The sequence below is a fragment of the Crocuta crocuta genome, unplaced genomic scaffold (genome assembly GCF_008692635.1).
Source record: "Crocuta crocuta isolate KB4526 unplaced genomic scaffold, BGI_CrCroc_1.0 scaffold193, whole genome shotgun sequence".
In the NCBI taxonomy this organism is placed as follows: domain Eukaryota; kingdom Metazoa; phylum Chordata; class Mammalia; order Carnivora; family Hyaenidae; genus Crocuta; species Crocuta crocuta.
The window spans coordinates 7,239,902-7,257,668 of record NW_027529624.1 but is presented as its reverse complement, the minus strand read 5'-3'; the positions used below and the strand labels follow the sequence as shown (position 1 = coordinate 7,257,668).

The window sequence follows — 17,767 nt, the reverse complement described above, 5'->3', positions numbered from 1 at the left end:
CTAGAAGTTATTACATGGAAAAAGAAGAGGAATGAATAGTAAAGTTATTTCCAGGTACATTCAGCAGGAGGGAGATATAAATACCCAGGTGTCACTTAAACTGGAGCCAGGTTTCTGCAGGCTACTCTTCATTACAGAAAACTGTGTGAGAGAGAGGGCTTTTCTGGCCTCAAATACTAGTTCTTCAACTTTCTAACCCAGTACCCTTGGATAATTCCTATAACATCTCAGGACCTCAATTTCCTGATCTGCAGAGTGGGTATAACCTTATCTACCTCCTAAGACTCCTGTAAGGGAGAAGTAAATGGCATAATATATATCCATAAATCGTAAATGACACATGTTCAGTGTTAATTTCTTTTCTAGGTTTCCTTCTAGCTACAAGTGGATTTGGCATATATGTACTTATAGGATGGGGGGTAGAGGAGATCAAACAAACAGTATTTTTCTCCGTTACAGTATCATGAGAAATCTCACGATGCTTTTCTGAGAGCAGTACAAATTCTGAAAGTGCTTTTCAGCTGTCAGAGAAAGACTGCACTTTTACTGGGCTCAACGAGAAGGAAGAACTTTTGTCTGGACCAAAGCCCTTCTCCAGAGAGCTGGGCATCCATAAACAAGTCCCGTGTCTCTCTGGCTTCAACTCCTGTTTGTGAAATAGGGATGGTCCTCCTCGTCCACCTTATAGGAGTGTTTATGGGGTACTGGGTTGTGGGAGGGGTTGCTAAGCTCGTTCACTGCGCGCGGAGCCAGTCGGTGTTTCCGGCTCCGTCCACTCCCACAGGGCTGTGAGCATCTCATCCGAGCATCCACTCTGATCGTGCGTCCGGAACTGAACAGTTACCTGGCTCCTAGCGACTGGCTCTCGGACTGCAGTGTCGCTGTGGGGCAATTACGCTAAATTAAAATTCTCTGTAAATCAATGATCAACGCCGGGGTTACAGGAGAACCCAAACTAAAGGGATCTTTCGCATTTAGAAGCTCCTACTCCTCAGTTTGCGATAATAGCCCAAAAGTTAACACATTCTCATTTTACTACTTACACTAGACACTTCCCACCAGGAAGTCTTTTTTTTTTTTTTTTACCTTCAATGCTTTGAAATGCAACCGTATTTATCCCTATAGTTCGGCTTCTTAATTTTCCTTAGAGAGTGGCTGCAGATCATCTTAACGTGATTGGTTAAAGTATCTGCCCGTTACCGTTCCCATGACCCGATGGGGGAAATGCAGGGAGCGGGGAAAAAAGTGTCTTAAACTTAGCTGTTTTACTGGCTCCGGTAGCGACGTACGGCGAGGGCGTAGGCCGTTCCGATATGTGATTGGTTTCTGTGTCCGTCAATCACGCTGCCGGAAACCAATTCTACAGCCCGAACTGTGCCCGATTGGCTGCTCGCGACAGGAGTCCGCCCCCCCTTTCGGTTGCCGTGGTTGCAGGCCGGACCCGCCCGCTCGCCCGCTGACAGCGAGGCTAAGGGCGGAGGAAGCGGGTCGGTTGGTCGGTCNCCGTTCGAGCTCGGATGGGGAGTGCGCCGTGGCGCCGGAGCCGCTGACGGGCCCCGAGGGTCTCTTCTCCTTCGCGGACTTCGGGTCCGCCCTGGGCGGCGGCGCGGGCCTCCCCGGACGGGCGTCTGGCGGGGCCCAGTCCCCGCTGCGCTACCTGCACGTCCTGTGGCAGCAGGATGCGGAGCCCCGCGATGAGCTGCGCTGTAAGATCCCTGCCGGCCGGCTGAGACGCGCCGCCAGGCCCCACCGCCGGCTCGGGCCCACGGGCAAGGAGGTGCACGGTGAGGAGCGCGGCCGGAGGCGGGGCCGGGCCTCCGCCGACACCCCGGGGGGCCTGCCCTACCCCGATCCCTCCCGACGGGGTCCTCAGACGGCTGAGCTCAGCGCCCCCCCCAACGACCCCCGAATCGCGTCTCCTTTCAGTAGGAATCGGGATGTTAGAGCTGCTAAGGACCGTGAACGTGAAACAGTCTTTAAGCACTTGGTAATTCCTGAATGGAAACTTTTCATGACTCCAGGCGTTTATTAGTAGGTAATAAAATGGAGTAGCGGAGACTACTTTTATTATCAGAGAGCCTGTAGCCAAGTTTTACCCACTTACTTAAATGCACAGACCGGGTCTGGATTCCTCTACCTCGGTGAAGCCTTCTGCAAACGATAGAACTTTAACAGCCTTAGTTTTCGCATCTGTAAAATGAGCACAGTACTTGCTTTATGGGGATGCTTGGTGAGTTGAGATGACCATGTAGTGATCACTCTGCTTTTGTTGTCTACCAAACCCTGCGGGGCGGTATGTGATCATTTCTGATCCTCACAATGACTCCATGAGATTCAGATACCATTCCCATTATATGGAAGAGGAAACTGAGGCTCAGAGAGATTGCCTTGCTCCAAGTCACATACCTAGAAAGTGGCTGTGCTGGAGTTAGGACCCCATGTCAGCCAGACTCAAATTCCTACCCGAGTATGTCCATTGTATTTTTTTTAATTTTGTGGATGACGTGGAAGCCAAGGCCCTGAAGATTTAAGAATGGGAACTTTGAGTGTCCTTTTAGGACTCTCTGTGATTCCACCTATATCTCAGTGGTGCTAAAAGATTAAATGAGAATTCAAAAGTACCACCCAAACCACAAAGTGTTCTATAAAAATAAGGAAGCATTACATGTATCTGGGTCGCAATTTTGACCATTTCTCTGAAGACAAAGGCATCAGGTAGTATCATTGTAGGTGAAAAACAGTTCTGCTTAGGAATTACCAAACGTAAGTAAGTTATTTGGGAATGGCCTGTTTGGGAGAATTTAAGATTATCTATGTGGCCTACTCACAAGGAGCTTCTGTGTAAACGTTTCATTTTTGTATGTGCAACAATTCAGGGCTGTGAAGANCCTTGGTGATAAATCTGAGGCCCAGGAGGGTTAATTAACTTGCTCAAGGTCACCCAGCTCCCCTAAGTGGCAGAGCCAAGAGCTGACTCCTAAGGCCTTGAAGGATTTACGACAGAATGTGTCTTTTACACTAGTGGTGCCACATTTCAAGTTTTTACCTTGTCCCCAGGGTAGTGTCTCTTGTATCCTGGTGCCCTTCTGTCCCTTCAGATGCTATCGGGGGTGAACGGTGGCCTAGCTAGGAAGCCATCCACTTTCTGCTTCTTCGTAACTGTTTTGTTTTGCTTTGCCTTACTTTTAACTGGAACTCTCTTACTCTCTTCGCAGCCCTCAAGAGGCTGAGGGACTCGGCCAATGCCAACGACGTGGAAACAGGTGAGTGTGCAAAGCAGGGCTAGCTCTCTGGGCTAGAGAGAGAAAAATCGAGGCAGCCGGTTGCTGGGAAGACAGTGCTTGAATTCAGTATGCCAGCTCACCCCTTGGACCAGGCTCCTTGTATATATTGTATGACTGTAATTAACTTGCAAAAGTTAGAGTCTGGCTTACATGCTTACTCTGCCCATGCATCCCTGTCACCCTGAACGCCCCGATGTCATAACGTTCATCGCCCTATGGGCTCCCTGATGTTGGGACCATGCTTTCATATCCCTGGCACCCGGCAAATGGGGTAGGAGCTTTCTAGAACTTCCAGCTAATGGGAACGAACAAGTCGGCTTTAACTCCCGGGAGAGTCCCCATCTGAACAGAGGCACCAGTCCCCATCTGAACAGAGGCACCACCTTCAGCTGCTCAATGAGGCTCTGGGGTAGTTGGGTTGGTGGTTCTCAAAGGACACGTGAAGAGAAGGGAAGGGGCTCCGAACCACTCTGGTGTTTGGTTGGTGCTCTCCGGTGTTCATTGGCCGGCGGGGCAGTGACAGCATCAGAGGTACAAGGACAAGTTCTAGGGAAAACATTCAATTTTTATCCGTACGTTAGTGGCCTATGGCTGCTGCAACAGATTTATCACAAACAAGAGTGGCTTCAAACAACGCAAATGTCTGTCTTTTTTTTTTCTTTGAGTTTAGTTCTTTTATCTGGGGAGGGGAGGGGCGTGGGGGAGAGGATCCCAAGTGGGCTCTGCACTGCCAGCGCAGAGCCCGACAGGGGGCGGTCGAACTCAGAAACCGCGAGACCCGGACCTGAGCAGAAGCGGAAGTCCACTGAGCCACCCAGGCACCTTCCCCCCACCCCCAATTTCTTAGCCTGCAGTTGTGCAGGTCAGAAATACAACACCAAGAATCGCAGGGTATCAGCAGGGCTGCATTTCTTCCTGGAGACTCTAGAGAAAATGGTCTCGTTGCCTTTTTCAACTGATAGAGGCCACCCACATTCCTTGGCCTGTAGTCTTCTCCCGCCACCTTCAAGGTCATAGACAGTAGCCTGAACCCTCAGGCTGCTGACTCTCTGGTTCCCATAGAACCAGGGAGGGGTTCTCCGATATTAAGGACTCCTTTGATTAGTTTGGGCCTGAATAATTCACGACAATATTCCTAGTTCAAGGTCCCTCATTATTCACATGCGCAAAATCTTTCTTTGCTGCGTAAAGTAACATATCCAATAAACTCTGAGGATTAGGGCTCAAACATCTTGATCCCCCCCAGGCAGGTGATCCTGCCTACCTCGAGTAGATCTCTTTCTATTTTGGTGGTATGCTGTGGTCAACAGATAACCATGTGAGCATAGACGAGGGCTGTGGGCTCCGAGAGCCCAGGTACAGCCAGTGCCGAGAGGAAGTCGTTTACCTCAGGGGGCTGGGCATTAAACCCCGGGCCTTGAAATGGTTCCATTACCCCTGGCGTAGCCTCGTGAGCAGGCCTGGAAACCGGAGAGCCTTTCAGCTCTCTTCACTCTAGTCCCTTTTGCCTGAGCTTTAATATTTTGGAATATTTAGCAGCAACCTAGCTAGCTTTCTAAGGAAAAAATGATATGTGTTCTCTTTTTATGATCTCCAAGTGTGGGGCGAGAGAGCATTTGAATTACACGTCCCTTTCCCAGAAAGCCTAGTTCATCTTGAATCAGGTACTCACATGGTTGGTGGTTTCATTATTTTGAGAGAAGTGCTGGAATTTTCCAGTCGGACTCTCACACACTCATCTTCAAATCTAAATGGCTCTTGGTAGAGCACTTGACTGCAAATCTAAACGGCTCTTAGGTTTACCAGGCTCTTGCAAGACAGACGGTGACACAGGCTGTAGGGCTTTTCTCTTTATGGTCAGCATTTCCTTTCCCTTCTCTGCACGCTTATTGGGTTTTGGCTGTACCTTAGCAATTACAGCGGGCATAAAATTGATGTCCTACTATTTAAAAAAAATTTTTTTTAATGTTTGTTCATTTTTGAGAGAGACAGACAGAGCAGGAGCTAGGGAGGAGCAGAGAGAAGGGGAGACACAGAATCCGAAGCAGGCTCCAGGCTCTGAGCTGTCAGCACAGAGCCCCATGTGGGGCTCGAACCCAGGAACCCTGAGATCATGACCTGAGCCAAAGTCGGACGCTTAACTGACTGAGCCACCCAGGCGCCCCTTGATGTCCTGCTATTGTTAAATCATAAAATATTTTCATACGTATGAAAATTATGTACACATTTAAAATGTTTGGGAGTTAAGAGAAATACACAGGAAAAACGTCCATAAGCAGCAAAAAGAAAGAATCTCTTAATATTTTGGGGACTATCCTTCCCATCTGTTCTCCTATACAGAGAAATTCTCTTTATAGGCTTGCAAACTGTGCTGTATACACAATTTTGTAGCCTGGGTAATTTTTCATGGTCTTTGTAACCACTTGTTTTCTCAAAATGGAAACAGCATTTTCTCCGTTTATAGAATGAATGAGTACATGGCTGTATGTGTTTTTTCCCTAAGCTTACAAGGTAAAAAGCAAAAATCACCTTAGCATTCCATTTTCCAACCATAACCACAATTTTTTTAAAAGCTTTTTTTTTTCAGGGGCGCCTGGGTGGCTTAGTCGGTTGGGCATCCGACTTCAGCTCAGGTCATTATCTCACAGTTCATGAGTTCAAGCCCCACATGGGGCTCTGTGCTAACAGCTCAGAGCCTGGAACCTGCTTCGGATTCTGTGTCTCCCCCTCTCTCTGCCCTTGCCCTGCTCACGCTCTGTCTCTCTCAAAAATAAATAAACATTAAAAGCTTTTTATTCTTGTGTTTATTTACTTATTTTTGAGAGGTAGCATGAGTGGGGGACGGACAGAGAGAGAGGGAGACAGAGAATCCGAGGCAGGCTCCATGCCATCAGCGCAAAGCGTGATGTGGGGCTTGAACCCATGAACCACAAGGTCATGACCTGAGCTGAAGTCAGACACTTAAGTGACTGAGCCACCCAGGTGCCCCACAGCAACTTTTAAGGGACGCCTATCATGCCTTCAGAGGGACAAAGCAAAAGTTATTTAGTTAGTTATATATTTGCACAATGGTTTTTTATTTTTAAGATAATTCCCCAGGTATGGGGTTATCGCGTCAAAAGACAGGCATATTTTGATGGCTTCTGATAGATACCAGTGTAGTGCTTTCCAAAAAGATCATACTTGCATGGGCCACCTGCATGGCTCAGTCAGTTAGTTAAGCATCCGACTCTTGATTTCAGTCCAGGTCATGATCCCACGGTCATGGAATCAAGCCCTGCATGGGGCTTCCCACTGAGCATGGAGCCTGCTTGAGATTCTTTCTCTCCCACTTGGATGCTCTTTCTCTCCCTCTCTCTCTCAAAAGAAAGTAACCAACCAACCCAACCAACCAAAAAGACCACACCTGCACAAATCGCAAAAGAGAATGTACTCTTTCAGCTTTGTCTTATTTTAGCTTTGTCTTTTCTCTTTGATACTGTCTATCTTTTGGTGAAGGTACTGAGATGGCCCGAAGCTCTTATTTCTCTTCACTCCCCTAAACCTTTTCCTGCCACCTTCATTCAGTCAGTCAACAACCTTCACGGAGCTGAACAAGTCCTGTCTTAATCCTAGGTATTAAGGAAAATAAACAAAATCAAAAAACCTACAATATGACCCGAGAAAAAGAATACAAAGTGATCCCGTCTCCAAAAGAAAACGGCCCCCCCAAAACCGAAGTGATGTATTTAGTTAGAGACGCCTAAGTTCTGGAGCGGAGAGACCCGAGAAGTCTGGGTTTGTGTCACGGCCCTCCCTCCTGGTAGCTGGGTGAATACACCTGGGGCAGATCACCGAATGGGGCTCTCCTCCTGGTTGGTGTGATGGGCACGATGCCTGGCTGGGTGGTCACCGGGCTCAGCAGTCAGGTCTCTGGCGCCAGGCTAGTGCTCGGTGTACAGGGACACATCCAAAATCACAGCATAGTCCTGCTACAGTAGAGGTGACCGGAGCACTGAGGGCGCGGCTCATGGAGCGGCTAACCTGACCTTGACGTGAAAGAGGGGGGAGGAGATTCCGGGCTTCGTCGGGAGTCCTCGAGAGGTCCGCTGGCGGAGACTAAAGCGTCAGATGCTCTATAATGATGATGTTTGGTGGCAGTTTCTACATTTCTGTTGGACACACACGTCACATAATGCCTCCCATTTTATAATGGCTCCATCCTTCGCAAAGAAGAAATGTCACATCCATTACAGTCATTACAGCAGCTGTGGACACGGGCAGGAGGGAGATGATTTCCATTTGCTGGTGAATTGGGACCCAGATTCAGGCCTTCCGACTCCGAGCCCAGCTCTCCCCACTGCCCCTTGCTGTCGGCAATGTTCTCCTTTCTTCGTTACTCAGCTTAGCCTGGGACTTAGGTCTTTGTGGCTCCAAACCGGTGCCCTGGCCGCTCACTGTAAAGGGCCACCTCTCAGGAGCCAAGGAAGCGCCGCCCAACAGCCTGGGCCGCCGCGTCCAGCTGGAAAGGGTGTGTATCCAAATGGATGTGGGGCCAAAGTCTGTGCTAGGGAATTCTGGGATTCTGGAACTCCTGACGCCGAGGGCCATGATCCTTCTATGATGTCCTAACCTTTGACACACAGTCTGAGCAGCCAGAATCCGGGGTTCTCAGTTGTGTCCTCAGGAGCGAAAGTCCCTTGTCATGACACTCCCTGCAAGGCCGGCATCCAGGGGGAGCTCGCTGTCCCGTGGCTTCTTGGTACCTTGCCTGCAAAGTCCCTGAGCAAAACTCTCCCCCGCCAGGGGCGGCAGCCTAACTAACACTACTCTCTGTCGCCCTGCCTCCCTCCATCTTGGCGGTGTCAGTGCAGCAGCTGCTGGAAGATGGCGCGGATCCCTGTGCAGCTGATGACAAGGGCCGCACAGCTCTACACTTTGCCTCCTGCAATGGCAATGACCAGATCGGTGAGTCCCCAGGGGAGGGAGGAGGGGAGGAGGGAAGGGAGCTGGACAAGCAGCATCTCCCTAGAGGTTACCACCACCCAGATCAAGATAAAGAATATCTTCAGGGATGCCTGGCTGGCTCAGGCCATAGCTCGAGTGACTCTTGATCACGTGATCACGGTCACGATCCTTCAAGCCCCACATTGGGTATAGAGCCTACTTAAAAAAAAAAAAAGAAAGAAATGAATATTTTCAGCACCCTAGCAGCCTACCTGATGCCCTTTTGGGTCCTTAGCCCCATGTAGACCTTCTGTGCCATAGATTAGTTTTCCTGTGTGGTTTTACTTTTTTAATTTTTTAATGTTTATTTATTTTTGAGAGAGGGAGAGACAGAGCGCGAGCAGAGGAGGGACCGAGAGAGAGGGGGAGACACAGAATCCAAAGCAGGCTCCAGGCTCCAAGCTGTCAGCACAGAGCCCAACGCTCATGGGCCCAAACCCATGAGCCGCAAGGTCATGAGCAGAGCCGAAGTTGGACGCTTAACCAAATGAGCCACCCAGGCGCCCCCTCTTTTGTAAAACAAGCTGCCTGGTGGTTTCTTATTGATTTGTACAAAAATTTTTTTAAGGTTTATTTATTTTTGAAAGAGAGTATGGAGGCGAAGAGTAGAAAAGAGGAGAGAGGATCTGAAGGGGGCTCTGTGCTGACAACAGAGAGGCTGATGCGGGGCCCAAACTCATGGACCATGAGGTCATGATCTGAGCCAAAAGCAAGAGTCAGACATTTAACCAACTGAGCCACCCTAGGTGCCCAATTTGTTGACATTCTTTTTTTTTTTTATTTAAAAAAAATTTTTTAATGTTTCTTATTTATTTTTGAGAGAGAGAGAGAGAGAGAGAGACAGTGTGAGCAGGGGAGGGTCAGAGAGAGAGGGAGACACAGAATCCGAAGACAGGCTCCAGGCTCTGAGCTGTCAGCACAGAGCCCGATGCAGGGCTCGAACCCACCAACCGTAAGATCATGACCTGAGCCAAAGTGGGACGCTTAACTAACTGAGCCACCCAGGTGCCCCAAAGAACCCAAGTTCTTAACTTTAATAAATCCAGTTGATCAATCTTTTCTTTTTTATGGTTAGCCTTTCTTTGACCTATTTAAGGATTTCTGTGGCCTATCCCAAGGTCATAGAGATATTCTCTTATTTCCTTCTACAAGCCTGACTTTCAGCTTGTACATTTAGGTCTACGGTACCTCTTGTATTAGTTTCTACATGTGGTGTGTTGCTGAACCTGACCTTGTCGCATGAGTTAGTCTGCCTGCCTATCCATCTGGGTAACTGATAAGCCCTCTGTACCACGGCCTACCTCTGAGATGGCACAGAGACTCAGGGAGGGTGATGGTCAGCATCTTCTCTTGGCCTAATTCTCACGATGGCACTTGGCTGTGGAAAGACCAGAAAATACCCTTGAGAGCCTTTACTAGTAGCCACTGCTGTTGGAAGAATTTTCTTTTGTTTTTTTTTAATGGTTATTTATTTTTTAATGTTTATTTTTGAGAGCAAGAGCAAGAGAGAGCATGAGCAGGGGAGGGGCAGAGAGAGAGGGAGACATAAATCTGAAGCAGGTTCCAGGCTCTGAGCTGTCAGCACAGAGCCCGATTCGGGGCCCGAACCCACAAACTGTGAGATCATGACCTGAGCTGAGGCCGGACACTCAACTGACTGAGCCACCCAAGCGCCCCTAAAATGGTTATTTATTTTTGAGAGAGAGAGAGAGTGAGCAAGCAGGGGAAGGGCAGAGAGAGAATCCCAAGCAGGCTCCACATTATCAGCGCAGAGCCCGATGCAGAGCTTGATCTCACAAACCATGAACCGTGAGATCATGACCTGCACTGAAATCAAGAGTTGGACGCTTAACCGACTGAGCCACCCAGGAGCCCCAGGAGAACATTCTTTAACCCTCAAAATCTCAGTCTTTTTGGGTACCTGGGTGGCTCAGTCAGTTAAGCGCCTCACTTTATCTCAGATCATGATCTCATGGTTCATGGGTTTAAGCCCGGCATAGGGCTCCGTGCTGACGGCTCAGAGCCTGCAGCCTGCATCAGATTCTGTGTCTCTCTCTGTCCCTCCCCCACTCATGCTCTCTGTCAATAAATAAAGAAAAAAACATTTTTTAAAAATCTGTCTTTTCAAACCTGCCTAGGCCAGGAGGCTCTCCCAGAATCCTTAGCTCCTGGCCCTCAGAATCCTGCACATGGACCCCGTGAGTGAATAAGTGAATGCATGGATGAATGACTGAAACAACCTAGGAACCGTGTTTGCTTTCAGTGCTCCTCAGTTTGAGGAAGCCTCTTCAGCTAGGTAGGGGTGGGGGGTAGAGTCCAGTCCGTAGAAGTCCCACAACGCCTCGTGGGTTCTCCTGTTTCCAGTGCAGCTGCTCCTGGACCACGGGGCTGATCCGAACCAGCGGGATGGGCTGGGGAACACGCCGCTGCACCTGGGTAAGCCCCCAGGACACCTGTCCCTCCTTTGCTGGAGAGCCGGGGGGGCCTAAGTTCCCAGCAGGACCTCCTGTCCCCTGGGGAGAGCTTGAGCCCCCGGGGCCGCACAGCGCCCCGCACTCTGCATCCCATGGACCTCCCCTTGGGTCACCAGTTGGCTGGGCCCCGAGCACAGCTGCTTTAGCAACCTCCATGGCTCGGCAGAGCTCTGCCAGGGAAGGTGAGACCCGCAGCCTGTCCCTGCCCTGTGGCCGACCCGCACTGTGGCTCGTGGTGAAGCAGGTCCCGTCCCCAAGCCTCTGTCTCCCCAGCCGTACAGGGAGGGAGTTGGACCCACCCCATTGGTGCCTTGGTGCAGGCACCTCCCCGGAGTCCCAGTCCCGGCGCCCGGGGCCAAGCCCTGGTGTCCTGGACTCTCAGGTCCCTGTTCTTCTTCCTCAGCGGCCTGCACCAACCACGTCCCTGTCATCACCACGCTGCTGCGAGGAGGTATGTGCCCCCCGCCCCTTCCCCGTCCTCTCCCGCCCTCACCCGCAGTGTGCTCACCTCCGCCTGCTCCCGCAGGGGCCCGCGTGGATGCCCTGGACCGAGCTGGCCGCACGCCCCTGCACCTGGCCAAGTCCAAGCTGAACATCCTGCAGGAGGGCCACTCCCAGTGCCTGGAGGCCGTGCGGCTGGAGGTGAAGCAGGTGAGCGCCCTTCATGCTGAGCCAACAGCACAAACGAGCGCGGGGCAGGGGCCGCCGTGACCGCGGACACGCCAGCCTCTAGCACTCGGGCGCCTGGGTTGCTCCAAACCGACCCCGTTCGGCCGCTGCTCTACCGGGGCCTCGCGGCGGTGGCGGTGGCGGCGGTGGCTGTGTCTGTGCCACCTGGCTAGACCCGCAGCGGCTCAGCCCAGCCCCTCGTTCCAGATCATCCAGATGCTGAGGGAGTACCTGGAGCGCCTGGGGCGGCACGAGCAGCGGGAGCGGCTGGACGACCTCTGCACCCGCCTCCAGATGACCAGCACCAAAGAGCAGGTGAGCCGCGGTGACAGGGCCGGACCCGGAGCCTGGCAGGCACCTCTGGCCAGGCCCGGCCTGCTGTGACGCAGCCAGACACTCGTGTAGAAAGAGGCCACGGCTGCGGGGCTGTAGCCCGCTGGGGACCTCAAAGCCTCTGTCTGCTTCCTTTGACGCTACTTGTGGCCGTTCTCTCTGGGACAGTCTGAGGCCACCTGGAGTCAAGGACTATCGGTTGGACAGCTGCTCCACCGATGGTGGAGGCCACCACGTGCCCCGGGAGCCAAAGGCTGCCCTCCCCAGGCCGCTGCATCGGGGCGGAGATCAGGGGGCCAGGACGGCTGGGCCTGTCGTGGCTCCTGTGACAGAGCCGTGGTTTTGTCCCGCAGGTGGATGAGGTGACCGACCTCCTGGCCAGCTTCACGTCCCTCAGCCTGCAGATGCAGAACCTGGAGAAGAGGTAGCAAGAGAGGCCCCCTGCCTTCCTGCTCGGCCGCCGCTGCCCCACCCCTGCCCCCGCTGCTCGCTCATTACAGAGGAAAAGCCCAAAGCTGGGACCTTGGAGCTGCCCGCTGTCTGGTGAGGCCCTTGCCCCCAGATGCCGTGGGGCGGAGATGCGCTCTCACAGGGGCTCAGTGACATCAGCGCCACTCGCGACCACGGTGGTCTCCGTCGTCTCTGCGGGCCGGGACCGCAGCTCCCCACTTCCTGCTCCGCTCCCGCAGCACCACAGCCGCACAGCTCTGGCCGCCACGCACTGTCCTAGCAGGCCTCACGCGTCTCGTGGGCTCCCTCCCCCGGCCCCCTCGGCAGGCCCCAGAGCCGCCTCTGTGTCCCTTCCGGCCGCCGGCATGTGGCAGCCAGCCGGCACGGTGTGGCACCCTCGGGGGCTTCTTGGCTGGCCCTGCATCTCTCACCAGCACTTAGATTTAGACTGACTTATCACCTGACTTTCAAGGAGACGTTGCCGTGAGTTTCTCCGGATGGCAGGGAGGGTGGGTGAAGCGTAGAGCCTAGAAATACGAGGTTTGGAAGGACCCCAAGGCACAGAAGCCCCCCGCCTTCTTCTCCCAATCCTTGAAATACTAGGAGGGCCTAGCGGTTCGATCTGCGGCCTGGTTGTGTGGGCCGCAAAGAGGCCCCTGGGGAGCTGGCCGCGTTCTCATCCCAGGGACCTGTGAACGTGACTTTATGGGGCAAGAGGGACTTTGCAGATGTAATTAAATGCACGATCTTTGGACAAGGCGACTCTCCTGGATTACCCAGGAGGGCTTGATGCAATCACAGGGACCCCTAGGCGAGGAAAGCAGGAGGGAGGAGAGGAGGGAGGGGACCCAGCCGGAAGGGGTCAGAGGAGGAAGGCGCCCACAGAAGCTAGAAAAGGCAAGGACATGAGATTCTCCCCTCAGCTCTCCCTGAGGGGACCAGCCCTACTGACCCTTGGACTTCAGCCCAGTGAGTCTGAGTTTTAGAATTGTGACCGCCAGAACTGAAAGAATAAATCTGTGTTGTTTTAAGCCACCCAGTTTGTGGACATGTTGCCGCAGCCGCGAGGAGGCGCAGGACTCGCCGTCAGGGAGGTACCCCGCCCCTGCCCTGCAGAAGCCGACTGGCCGGGGTCGTGGGCAGTGGGCGCGCAGAAGGCGGGGGTCTGCCCAAGATGGGGCCGCACGGCCCGGCCCTCTCCTTCTCCAAGGCACTGACTGCAGAGTAAAGACAGACTCTCCCCCCATCACCATCCACGTCCACCCTGGCTGGGCTCCGCTTGCCCTCGCACCACATTGGGGCCCCGGCTACTCTTCAGAGGGGAGCTTGTCCCCCACAGCCCAGCTTGATCAGATCGGAATGGAACCCACAGAAACCCGCTGCTCCCCAGACCCTGAAGAGAAAAGGGCCTCGGTGGGTGGGAGATACAGGCTGCGGCCGCCTTCGGGGGACCCTGTGAGGAGAAGCCCCACCAGCACGGCAGGGGTGGGGAAGGGAAAGTGTGCTAGCCCCAAGGCTGTGGGGTAGAGAGAGGGCCAGAGGCAGCAAACAAGTTTCCCCCGCAGCTCAAGGTGCTGCCGAGGAGTAAACAGCCTGCCTGTCCACGTGGCTGAGTGAGGGGAGGGGCGCGCAGAGAGGGGGAGCCCCGTGAGGGAGGGGGTNGGCGGCTTTTCTGGCTCGAAGGAACCCTGCCCACTCAGGCCTAGGAGCACGTTTGAGTCCGCCCTCTCCAGGAGCTCCGCCAGGCTGGAGCCCCATGCTTGGCCCATGGCCCCGGGCGTGGGACTGGGCAGGAGAGGGGCAAGGCAAAGGGGAGGCAGGGGTGGGAGGAAGCGGACCTCAAAGCCGGTGGGCCCACATTCTCTTGGGACCTGCTTCTCTGGGCCTCCTTACCTTCCCATCCCCTGGGGCTCATCACCCTGCGGAGAGTTGAGGCTGTTTCTCGGCTTCAGGGCCAAGGGCTTCAGTAAACGGGCTCTCGGAGAGGCACGCGCCCGGCAAACTGCAAGATTTTGTGTGAAGAGTGTGCATGTGTGTTTCCGACAAAAGTGGCCATAGCTTTCATTTTCACCAGGGTCCACACTCAGAAAAAGTTAGGAGCTCTTGCTACAGAACTTCAGGAGCAGGGGCGCCTGGGCGGCTCAGTCGGTCAAGAGTCCCACTTCCGGCTCAGGTCATGATCTCGCGGGTCGTGGGTTCGAGCTCCATGTCGGGCTCTGTGCTGACAGCTCAGAGCCTGGAGCCTGTTTCAGATTCTGTGTCTCCCTCTCTCTCTCTGACCCTCCCCTGCTCACGCTGTCTCTCTCTCTCTCTCTCTCTCTCTCTCTCTCAGAAATAAATTTTAAAAAAACATTAAGAAAAAGAAATAAACATTAAAAAATAAACACTTAAAAATTAAAAAAGAAGAAGAAAAGAACTTATGGAGCAGAGAGGTAAGAGGCCGGCCAAGGGCATCCTAGGTACCCAAGTACCCAAGTACTTCTGAGACCAGTCATCCCCCAGGGCAGCCTGCTTTGCGTTGGCAGAACTGAGACTTTGGAGGGTTCTGGGACTTTATGAAATTGCCCTGAGATGACTTCAGGTGTTTCTAGAACAGCCTGACGGAGACTCACTGGCTAATCCTAACAAGCCCTTGGCCGGGACCAAGCCATCCCCACCTGGGAAGCAGGCTACATCCCTGCGCCCTCCTCCATCCGGGTGCTGCCCCTCCCACCCACTCCGGGCCCTGGAGCCACATAACCACGAGACTGCGCCACTGGGACAAGCGAAGGGGTTATTGTCCACTCCCTCCCCAGCCATACAGGCCAGTCGTCAAACACTTGCCAGGCGGCCAGGCAGTCAGCCAGTCTGCTTCACCCCATTTCCAGCCGAGAAATGTCTGCAGCCCCAAATCTGTCTAAAGAGCCAGTCAGTGGNGGGGCCCTGAGCTGGCTGAGCTGGGCAGGGGGCGCGGGGGGGTGGGGGGAGGACGTGGGGGCTGGCAGAAAGAAGAAATCCACGGCTGTCCTTTGATTTCACCTTCTGGGGCGGGTCCTTTGCTTTATACCTTCACATTTCGTTCATGTTAGCGGTAAGTGCTTGGAGAAGCATTTTCACAGGTTCTCACCACCATTATTCGGGATGACTAGCCTTGCTGCTGCTTCTGATAGCGAGAAAATACAGGTTTGCCAGGCGGATCCAACTGGACAGCTGGGCTGGAACCTGGATCAGCCCCCAACCCTCACGCTGTTTCCACCGTGCCTGAAACCAGAGCCTTCTCCGAAGCAGAGTTCCCGAAAACTAAGGGCGAGGGCATCGGCTGAGTTCCTACCGTGTGCCAGCAGCCCCTTTATACAAGTCCTCTGACTTCGCGTTTGCTGTAAAATGTCAGCCAGCCAACATCTTGCTGCCGCTAGCTTGCTTGAGGTCGGGTAGCCGGTGCGGGGCTGCGGGTGGGGGTGTCCCAGCCCAGGCCTAACATAATCTCTGCCAAGGTTGCCAAAGTACCAATGTCCACCCGCGTCCCCTGGGACGCAGTCAGTATGAACCGACGGCGGTCTCTACTGGGTGACATCTCTGTCTCCGTGACCAGTCCCGGGTGTAGGGAGGGTCTGGCCCTTTTCTCGCTGGATACATGATACAGTGTGCTTGGTGGACATGGCAGGCCTCTGGTCACCTGGGGGTAAGAGAAAGGACAGTGTGAGGTGGCGGGGCTAGGGGGTCCTTGCTGAACTTTGGTGGTTGCCTTAATTATGACAAGCCTTCCAGGGTGGCTGGAGGGCTGGGAGGGAGGGGGGTGTGGACGAAGCAGCATGAACCAGGCCTGGAGGCTGGAGGATAGGTGTGAGCTGGCTGTGGGACCAGGAGACTCCCTGGAAAGTGCCAGACCCAGGAGGGGGAGAGGCCGGCCAGCAGGGGGAGGGGGGACTAGGCTGCAGAGGTCCTGAGGTCTGCAGATTTGTCCTGGAGGCAGAAACCAGGGGAGGCAGGCTGTCCCCTCCACCCCTAAGATCAGGTGCATTCTTACCCAGAGCAGGCACCATGAGCTCCAGGGAAAAGTCTAGTCTCTCTGGGAGAAAACACTCTCCCTGCCAGCACTGCCTGCGTCCCGGACCGCTTCAGATGCTGAGCCCAAGGCAAGGTTAGGAGGTCAGGAAGCTGGACTGATGCCTGGACAATCCCAACAAAGTCCCCGGCACCTCTACCCCAGCTCTGGCTCCCAAAGGAAGTCACACATAGCCCCTCCCCCCTGGCACTGGCCCCAGTGCTTCAGGGAGATATGATATGATCAACTCATTTTATACATAAGGAAACGGGCTCAGGGAAGCAAAGACCTCTTTCCGGAAGCCCCAGCCCAGGGCCCAGGATGTTCTCCTGTCCCTGTGATTGGTCCGTGCCAGCCTGGTGACTTCCTCCCACTCTGAAAGCCTGGGAGGATGGCACTTGGTGGTCGGCGCGCCCAGAGGGGCGGACGTGGGTAAGTCACGCCTCCTCGGCTCGATTGTGAGGGGGTTTGCTGGAGACCAGGACCCGCCCGGCAATGTTGCATACAGTCGGTAGCAGCCAGTGAGCACCCCAGGGTGGCCTGCCTCGAATGGGACCTGGCGCGCAGACAGTGCAGGTCACTGAGGCATGGATAGGTCAGAGACCTGAGGTGCTGAAGTCAGGATTCCACCCTGACAGTGGCTCAAAGTCCGTCCCTTGACCCCTGCACTTTGCCACCTCTCTGAGTTGACCTGGCAGGGGAATCAGATGTTCAGGCCAGCGCCCCCTCCCCCCAGCATCCCAGGAACTCCAAGCTGGCACCCCTGCCCCAAGCCCCTCCTCGCCGCGCCTCCTCCTGCTTCAGTATCACCCCTACCCAGAGCCTGAGCCACTAAACCTGGCAGCAAGCAGATGCCTCAATAAATCAGAGTGTCGCCCTCTTAAACCAGAAGCAACCCCACCCCTGCACAGCTTGTTTCTCTGGCCTCACGCCGCCTTGGATCCAGCCAGCAGCTCGCAAATGAGCCCTGCGTCAGAGCCGAGGAACTGATGTTCATTAACAGGAAGTCTCGGGGTGGTTAATTGGTATTTATGTCCCCAGGTACACACCTCAAAGTTGATAGATGATGCTCTTCCTGCCAGCCTGAAGCAGGCTGAGGGGGTGAGTGGCTGTGCCAGGGCCCTCCCCTCGCCCGCCCTCCCCAGGGCTGAGTTCTAGCCCTGGCTACAGTTGTTACACAGGGCGGGGCGAGGGTGGGGGTCACCTTTGCACATTCAAGTTCCTCCTTCTGCTCCAGCCAACCCCTTCCTGCCTCTTCTCCCTTAAAGGCCACGGAAATGCAGTCAGGCCCAAGGTAGACCCAGCTCTGGGGCTGGCTCTGTGATCTTGGGCAAGTTACTTAATCTCTCTGAGCCTCAGTTTCTCCATCTTCAAACTCTAAAGATGAGACTCAATTCCAGGGCCAAGTCCAAGGCCTGAGAGTACCCTCTACAGTGCTCCCTCCTGTCTCCCTGTGGCCCCTAAGTCTCAGCCCCACACCTGTGCCCCTGTTTCCCCGCTGCCACCCCCAGTCGCCCAAGCCAGAAGTCTGATATGTAATCTGGGAC

The 17,767-nt window shown here is 54.0% G+C and overlaps 1 protein-coding gene across 2 annotated transcripts; it reads left to right on the top strand.

The window, feature by feature from the left end:
* Nucleotides 1-1,694: 1,694 nt before the first annotated feature.
* On the top strand, nucleotides 1,695-13,231 carry ANKRD54 (ankyrin repeat domain 54). 2 transcript variants are annotated; one of them, XM_077762094.1, is made up of 8 exons: nucleotides 1,695-1,784; nucleotides 3,216-3,263; nucleotides 8,138-8,231; nucleotides 10,635-10,706; nucleotides 11,148-11,195; nucleotides 11,271-11,395; nucleotides 11,621-11,728; nucleotides 12,100-13,231. In XM_077762094.1, exons 2-8 carry the CDS (start codon nucleotides 3,243-3,245, stop codon nucleotides 12,172-12,174), a joined length of 543 nt encoding a protein of 180 aa, XP_077618220.1. In that variant the 5' UTR covers nucleotides 1,695-1,784; nucleotides 3,216-3,242; the 3' UTR covers nucleotides 12,175-13,231. The 2 variants fall into 2 exon arrangements, with proteins under 2 accessions (XP_077618220.1, XP_077618221.1); XM_077762095.1 differs by having other exon boundaries at nucleotides 8,133-8,231; nucleotides 10,640-10,706.
* The last annotated feature ends 4,536 nt before the right edge of the window (nucleotides 13,232-17,767 follow it).